Source organism: Haplochromis burtoni, unplaced genomic scaffold (genome assembly GCF_018398535.1).
Source record: "Haplochromis burtoni strain Fernald_Lab_line unplaced genomic scaffold, NCSU_Asbu1 Contig_159, whole genome shotgun sequence".
Taxonomy (NCBI): Eukaryota; Metazoa; Chordata; class Actinopteri; order Cichliformes; family Cichlidae; genus Haplochromis; species Haplochromis burtoni.
In genome coordinates, this window is record NW_024582520.1 from 266,215 (window position 1) to 275,014 (window position 8,800).

General features: G+C 46.8%; 1 protein-coding gene across 5 annotated transcripts in view; it reads right to left on the minus strand.

The window, feature by feature from the left end:
• Nucleotides 1-8,753, minus strand: part of dnmt3bb.1 (DNA (cytosine-5-)-methyltransferase 3 beta, duplicate b.1) — a 53,084-nt gene extending 44,331 nt beyond the window's left edge. The window contains exon 1 of one of the 5 annotated variants that reach the window (XM_042225064.1): nt 8,257-8,748. In XM_042225064.1, the coding sequence (XP_042080998.1) occupies nt 8,257-8,264 (8 nt within the window). In that variant the 5' untranslated portion in view covers nt 8,265-8,748. Of the gene's footprint in view, nt 1-4,616; nt 8,235-8,256 lie in introns of those variants that run through there. The other 4 variants (XM_042225062.1, XM_005933197.2, XM_042225063.1 and 1 more) reach the window with 4 other exon arrangements.
• Between the last annotated feature and the right edge of the window lie 47 nt (nt 8,754-8,800).

The window sequence follows — 8,800 nt, forward strand, 5'->3', positions numbered from 1 at the left end:
GTTTCCACTTATTCTCTGAAAAGTGTGACAGATGTCATTGCTCACTTTTCTCCAACTTTATTTTGAAGGTTTAAAGGAACTGTCACAAATGAGAAACGTGCATTTTAGTGCAGCAATATAAACACATCAAAGGAAAACAGCTGTGGCCTTCTTTATTTTCAAAATCATACATTTAAAATGAACTTTTTAAAGTGCACAACAGTTTCAAGGTTTTCTGCCCAAAATATTTGTTTTACTAACATGCATATCATATATGCTAGTAAAACTAATGTGTGTATATATACTAGTACTACGTGCACGTATATACGCACATAATGTACTTTATGCACGGTAAATACGTAGCGACGGCAGACTCATACCTTGGGCTAACACGACTCCAGTGTGGTCATGTGGGAAGTCCGCAGTCTGTCAACAGCGAGCGCGGCGTCTTCGTTAATGAAGCGGATGGTTACGCTCATGCAGGGCTGCGTATCTCTGCTCGTCCACAGGTCAGCAGCCAAGGCTTAATGCACGACACTGCAAACATCCTGCTCTACTTTGGCCGCCATGCGTCGTATAAGCGAGGCAACTCGACTTTACTGAAGTGCTTACGACCGGGCATAACGTACCTCGGATCAAGGACTTTGACGAGGTCACGAAAGCTGTCCTTCTCAACTACATAAACAGGGCCATGCCTTTACAAATGCAACGCGAGACGGCGCCTGTGATTTGTTTATGGCGCTGGGACGTTTTCTCATAAGGGCCTCGTGTGAAAGGCTGCTGCATCTTCAGCTGGTATAGTTTTTCTTTCCCAACTTGCTCCCGTCGTTCCACAGCTTGGTTTAGCTCGGATTCTCTGGATTCTCCTTCGTGGGCCTTCTGTAGGTGATACAAGAGATTTGTTGTGTTGCCATCGGGCGCGGGAATAGTTTTATAGCATAGCTTACAAATGGGCGTCTTCTGCTCCGTGTTGGTGCTGTTGAACCCAACAAGTAACCAAATCACAGACGTACCCCGTTTTGGTAAAAGTGCTTCTTCTTGGGCTGCCTGTGCAGCCGTCTCTGCCTGGTGCATGTCCGGGCATGAAGCACGTAAAGCAGCACCATGTCGCAAAACCACAAGACGGCGTTTCTTCATTTTTTTTAATACTTTATTTTCTCTTGCATAAAGTTAGAGAATGCATAGTGACAAGACCACACTAATAAATTTGCCACAGGCTATTTAATGATATATTTTATGTAATAGTTTATAAAATTAGGTTAGAAACGATAGAAGACAAATGGCACGATAGACACTTTTCTGTCGTCCACACGGTAGATATATGTGGTCATGTCGCCCAGCACTAATCCACAACATGCAGATTATGGAATCAAAATCACTCAATTCGTATAAATTCCCATCTCTACTCAGCAGACTTGTAATCGCTTCACAACAGCGAATGAAAGAGCGTTAAATGAGGTGAAGTTTCCTCACGTTGCAATAAACTGTGTGCACACTGGGGTCAAACTGAGTGTAGGAGCTACACAAACGCACATGCATCCTCTGTGCTGTGTGCACATTCGGGATCGTGCACTCTCACATGCTTTGAACCATAAAACAACCACCTGCATGACTCTGCCAGGTGCTTCCTGCACACTCAAACACATCAACTGTTTTCCATCATGAGGAGACTGGATCCACCAATGACTGTCGCTAAAATTCAGTGGCTGAAAATAAACAGGGGGGCGGTAGGCGAGGAAATCCACCGGCATGCCGCCATCATGGAAGCTCTGAATTCAAGTGTTGGAGAGTGGATCAACAATCAGTCGATGCAAACAAGGACGCGCCTTTCAGGGCTGCGCTCAGGGGTCAAGGGTCATTTAAGTTTTTTTAGTTTGTTTTCTCGTTAACCAAGTGAGGTGACAGGTAGGATCTACAGCCCTGCTGCTCTGCTGAAAGCCCAACGTTCCTGTCAGCTGCACTGAAGCTTTCTTAGTTTCCTGTTCGAGTTTCCCGTCTCGGTGGACGGACACATCCTGTTAGTTTGGTCTGGAACGAAAGCACGAGCTAACTCAGTTTGTGACCGCTCGAGCCTCACGCCTGCATGCACACCTGCAGACAAAAGATCCAAACAGGCCCTAAAAGCCTGTCTCTAAACTTCAGATCCAATGGTTTTATGCTAGAATCAGCTTTATCCCCAGGAGGAAGGACAGAAACCACAATGCGACTGTTGGGATAGATTTGTGGCCCCACAACGTGAGTAATTACGCCCACACACACAAACACACACACACTTATATGGCTGGCAGGCAGCAGGAAGTCCTGGGTGAGGAACTCCCCCTCCGGAGAGGTGAAAGAGTTCAGACACTAAACAGCGCACTGCTCCGAGTCCCCACGCTTTCAACCTTTCACCCACTGTGAAACCCAACAGGTGCCTGAAGAAAACGAGGTCTGACGAGAGGCTGAAATGGCCGCGCTCGCTGTGAGGAGCAGACATGTTTGGAAAGAGTGAATCTGACGGGTGGAAGGCGATGAGGGGGGTCAGCCAGCCGTCAGACCTGGATTAGTTTGTGCTGCTGATGTGTCCAATTAAGCTCATCAGAAGCAGGAGAAACACTCCACCTCATACGTGTCGTTCTCTCATTTAACGATTTTAGTTTCTGGCCTCAGCTCTCTGCATCTTCACCTCATGCTGTGGCACAAAGACCCAACAACAGTATATAGCACTGCCTATAGTAACAGCACTATAAGCCGTGCTCGGCGACGGCGCTCGGCATCGCGGCCGTCATCAGCGGTGACGTACAGAATAACACTGTCTCCTGCTGCCTACACGACACCAGAACCGCACAGGGGGAAAATCTGTCACCACAAAGACTAAAGCTATGCAAATTTTACATGATGGAAACTCCCACAGAGAAACAGAACAAACGGCACAACTTCTCAGAGTTACTATGTTTCGACATCACACGGGAGACGACAGCGACGTGAGAAGTGCACATGACTGAAACCCAAAGCTGCCATCGCCACAGAGGCCGGCAGCTGAAGCCAACAGGCTGGACGAGAACCTCAGACACGCTTCAACATTTTATTTATACAAATCACAACAACAGTCGCCTCAAGGCGCTTTACATAGGGTAGACCCTACAATAACACATACAGAGAAACCCAACAGTCACATGACCCCCTATGAGCAGCACTTTGGCGACAATGGGAAGGAAAAACTCCCTTTTAACAGGAAGAAAGCTCCGGGTCAGGCTCAGGGAGGGGCGGGGGGAGGAAGACAGGATAAAGACATGCTGTGGAAGAGAGACAGAGGTTATATTTGCCTGGATGGAGCTGGGACCACTTTCATCCACCAGGTTTCGCCCCCTGGTGGATGTTGAAGCAGGTGTAAGGCATCGTTCATGCTGTCTGTGGGAGAACAGACCACTCCTGGTTAACACTGGAGACGGTAACGTTTCTGCACCTGCTGACCGATTCTCCGTCTAAAACTACACGTAACCACGGCTGCGTTAGCTCCTTCCTGCTTCGCCCTCGCTGCATATCTTTAACGTTTTCCAGGTCGTGTGTTTGAGCTCCGAGAAACAGAAACAGAGGGAAGTGAGAAAGAATCCGAGGAGCTGAGGAAGGATGGAGGGCAGCGCGAGGGGCCCACCGAAAGGGACAAGAGGGGGGGGCTTCACATCAAAGTTGTGTCTGGTGGCTGCAGATTAAGGAGCGCATTGCAAGAGGGGATTGTTCACTCCCAAAGAGTGTGTGTGTGTGTGTGTGTGTGTGTGTGTGTGTGTGTGTGTGGGAGGGGTCAGCTCCTCAGGGTCTCTCTCTAACTCTTTGGGGGCAGCATTCCTCATCTGTCATGTACTTTATGGCCCCTTCCAGCTCAGATGGAGCCTTTAGACTTCATACATTGTGTGCTTCGGCTCCTATTGTACAGAACGAAGGTATGCGGCTCCTCCAGCAGAGCCACGAAGAACACAAACTGCCACGAGCTCCCACTTTGAACTGTACACCAGGACTCCTCACAGAACTGCAGCTCTTCTGTCAGAACATCGAGCTACAAATAAACGGCTCGATGTTTAACATCAAAACCCCAGACTCTGAAAACAGAGCGCTCTGAGCCTCTGCTATCCACGCATGCACATGTCGATCATGCACGGCGCTCGACTGTGGACGAGCCAAAGCTTCAGTGCTTCTTGCTGCAGCAGCCACAGAGTGAAACCTGTGCTTTAACTTAGCTTAGATGCACCGAACACTTAGAGAAACTTCAACAAAACCAAGAGTTCTAAGACTGAGCTTTCCAGAGCTTCAATCTCCAGATATCCTTATTGGATAAGAAAGCACCAATCCAACCTTTTCCGGCTCTGATGATCCTGGCTTTACATTTCTGCTGATACTGAGTGAGAGAAATGGTGGAAATATGGACCCTTTACATTATCAGCCCCAAGGGCACATTTATGTGATAAACACCTGTAAAGGTCGCAGTGGACTTTTACTGTGGGCCTTTTCTGAAGGGAACGCCTCCTCTCATGAGAAAGACAATGTGCAGACATCATCTCTACATCAGAGTCCTGCCTCAGGTGGAGAACACCATGCAACACGGGACTGTGGCGATAAGCAGACGCCGGACGCAGCGGTGAGGGTGATAAACACACACTGACCTCATTATTAGAGACCGGGCTCAGGGCGAACATCCATCGCTGGAGCAGCAGACACGTGACAGGAAATGAGGAGGCGAGCTTCACAGTGACGGTGCCTTTGCTCTGCTGTCAGAGGTGAATGTTTCACGCTTGAGCTGCAGGACTGTTTATCTTTCTAGCACTGAGCTTCATGCAGCTGAAGCACCAAAACCTGCAGTTCCACGGGTGTCCAGCAGAGGCTGCGGCGAGTCAGTCCCCATAGACTCACATGTTAAAACAGCAGAAATAAACATGTTTACAACCTGATACACAAACTGCTAGATTCTTTCCGCCTCTATAACACCTGCGCACATGTTTTTATAATTCACCTGGATTCAAGTTTGCATGGTTGGGGGCGTGGCTTCTCTCACCGACACGTGCAGGGTGACACGGGGAGCTGTAGCTGCTAGCTGTGCGCTAGCCTTCACCTCAGTTAACTGGAGTCAATGAGCTGAACCTCTGGACTGTGTTTGTACTGTTGGAGCATTTTGATCAAAGTTTTTCCATGTTGGTGAAATTCTGGGATTTTATTTTAATATTGCTGACGAGCAGGAAAAATGAAAATAAATATTATTGTGCACAATTTGCAAAAAAACAGCATTAAAATAAATGATTTCCAACAGTGCAGTTTGAGTTCGGAGTGTCTCAGGAACTACACAGAGCGGCACAAAGTCAAACAGGAAACCAGCTTTTAAGGCCCTGTAATGAAAAAACTACGTTTCCACGAAAAATGACGTCACTTTTGGTTTTTGCAGGTAACGTGCGATAGTTCGCGCTGACGTTTATTCCAGCATAGGAAGTGCTATGAATAACTGATCGCATGTTTCTGGATTATAATGTTTTTGTTCTTGCCAGCGCTTTTTACCCGATTTTTGCAAGAAGCCATTTGTGGAAGGAAACTGTGACCGCGGACAAGCTGAACGCATGTTATGCAAGTACGACTCCTCTGGTTTCATAAGCAAAAAAAACAAAAATGATTGCGCTAGGTTACGTCTTTGTAATTCTACTGGAATTTAAAAATAGTTGCACAAATGGGAGCGTGCCCGCTCCGATGGGCTTCCTAAAACACTTAAATATCATTTCAGCATCATCTTACGACGGGACTCTCCTGAAGGTCTTCGGGATATTTCGTGGCGGCTTCTGTGTCTGCCGATGCCGACTTCCGCACGCAGAGAAATCCACGTTTTTTATCATAAAAAATGTTATTAAAAGGAAAAGTAAATTAAAACGATTAGAGAATATTTTCTATTTGCTCTATAAAAACATGGAATTCTTTGGAGTTCCACAGAAAAATCTGGGTGGCCTGCATCTGTGTGACACTCCCGCCTGATCACCAAGCTAACCACGTCCTGTGCCTCCAAAACGCAGACGGCCTTAAATGTGACAAAATGTTCACAAACTGATGGTGACACCTTGGCAACCACGTCCATCTTTTGTATACAGTCTATGGTTTATGCTCACACTTCATTTGTTGAAAATAAAAGTCACCATGCCTCAGATGACACATCAAGTCTGTCTGCAGGTTTTCTGTCCCACTGCCAGATGTGCCAGATGTGCTTATGCAAATGTTGCTTGGCTGGGTTCTTGTACGACTCCAGCTCACACAAGGAAGTAAAAGGTTTATTTGTTTTAGGTGAGAGAGACTGAACAGCTCTCGTTTTCTGGCATTTATTAACAGATTAAATTTGCTGGATGTTTTTGGGGGAAATATTTGAGGAATTATTAACTGCATATTTATGAATGATCTGTAAACAAATGATGTGATATCCAGAATAAACCCTTTGCAGAGTGAGTCACTGTCTTATCATTTTTCTGACCACGCTGAGTCACAAAGAAGCTGCAGGTCAGAATTCCCCAGAACCTCAGTCTCAGTGTGAAACTCATTTTGAACTATGAGAACACTGATTTCAAACCACAGAGATCGCATTTATCAAATCTGCTTAAAATATAACAAATCACTGCAGTTCTATATGGAGCCGAGCTAAGGTGGCCTGCTCTTCTTCTTCTCCTCATTTCCAGTCATATTCCTCCTGTTCCATGATGGATCTTCATATTAAACACGGTTTCTAGTAATGAGCTCAGTGCATGCTGGGTAATCCCTGTGAGCCTGAAGCTCAGGCCACTCTCAACATTCAGTTTCAGACACTTTTTCACCTTTAGGATGTGGATGATGTCATGGGAACCTCCTAATCTTGGTAATCTCAGGAACAGACGTCGTACCCAACCCACCACAAAAATTCTACAGCTGCCACCAAAGGCAGGCTGCAGTGTAAACGCTGTGTGCAGGTGTGAAACAGGTGGAGGGATACACCTGCTGCTGTCAGGCCTGCAGGTATCAGGCTGTGATGTGCCCCTCGCTCTTACAGTGGACAGAAACTATTTTTTGGAGAGGCGCAAATAATATGTGTGGCATCTTATTTGATGCAGAACACCTGATTGATAACTTTGTTGTTTGCAAAAGTTTTTAAAATGTACAAGTTTTATTTGCATTTCAAGTTATAAAAAGGATTAAATATGTTTGTTACAGTAACAATGTAACTTTTCCTTTGTCTGACAGCACAGTGTGTCAGTGCGAGAGGAACTAAATTAACTGAAAAGACTGACCCCAGATAAAGTGAGGCAAACAGTTTATGAAAACAGCTGGAGCCCAGAGCGTGGACTCAATACGTAGTCGTGAAAAATTCGGTTTGACGGATTTCTGACGTTTTGTGTAAATTTAAGCATGAAACAGTTTGATTGCTCCTAATAAAATATTAACAGTGTGAGACTTTAGTTAGACTTGTGTTTGTAGCTGATCACGTTGGGCCACATGCTTATTTGTTGTGTTTGCCGTACAGTGCACAAAATCTAAATTCACGTTTTGTGTAACTGTAACGTGGGCTGAAGCCAATCCGAACATTACAGTGTGTGTTTATATGAAACATGTGTGTACTTGCTGTATTTTAACCACATGAATGACACATTACAGGAAGCAGCATTGATTTCCACCTTTTTCTAGATCCGCCCCTGGTTTGGGACATTTTTAACACACGTCCACCATGTTTGCTCCGTGCTGGTGTGTTTTTGGAGCACGAGGGCTCCGTGCGCCCCCGCCGGTGACCCCCCCCGCAGATTTCTCCCCTCAGCCGTTTCTCTTTAAAGTCTCCTCGCGTGCTCATATCAGTACTTTCACTTGTGTGCCGCACATGTGTTCATACTTGCCATGACAGCAGGACTGTCAGGCGCACAGAAGGTAAACTCACCGTGCGCGCGTTCACAGCGCACAAACCACCGAGAGAAGAAAAACCCGCTGACCTTCCGTCCCCGCGCACTCCGCTGTGCACTCACTGACCGGAACAGCCAGGCTGTTATTACACGGTTATTACACGTGTATTACGCGCTAACTAAAACTGTTTTAACGGAGTTACGTTCCGCCGCAGACACGGAGAAGCTCCTCGGAGAGCCTCAGATCGCGCTCTGCTCCCTCAGCTCCACATGTGCGCGCAGCTGTGCGCACATGTGGAGCTCAGAGCTGCAGCGAGGCGCACTCTGCCCGGCGACGTCGCATTCTTTCTCGTTCCTAACTCTCTCGGTAAGTCCTGGAGGGACGAACACCCCGCGCCCTCCCCGGGAAAATACTTACATAACCATGCACGCGTCTGCTTCTTGCACAGCGGGAACTTTGGAGGAAACACTCTGGTGCCGAGTCCGAGTCCGAACGAGGTTTTCACAGCCGCTGAAGTTGAGCGCAGATTGGAGTGTGAGCTCTAATCCTCAGGCAGCAGGAGGTGTTCACGATGTGGAAGCATGCTGCTGCGCATCAGCTCTCGCTCTCTCTCGCTCTCTCGCTCCCTCTCTCTCTTGGGCGGGGTGCAGGCGGAGGTGGAAGCTGATTGGTGGCTCGGAGTGATCAGGTCTTTCCCAGGTGAAATGAAATGGTTAACTCCCATTTTCTGTCGGCGAGGTAAAAGTGAGAGCAGGAACTATTATTGAGCCACAATAATTACCGACACGCTTCTCTCTCTCTCAGAGTGTGTTCTTAGTCAGCCTCGCTTTACCACATTGTCTGTGGCACTGAGTCAATCTTCAAGTAGTTTCATGCATTTTCTCAGTCATGATCTCAGCCTATCGCTCAAAGATTAAAAAACATCATCACTCTGTTTCAAATTCAAATTCAAATTCAAATT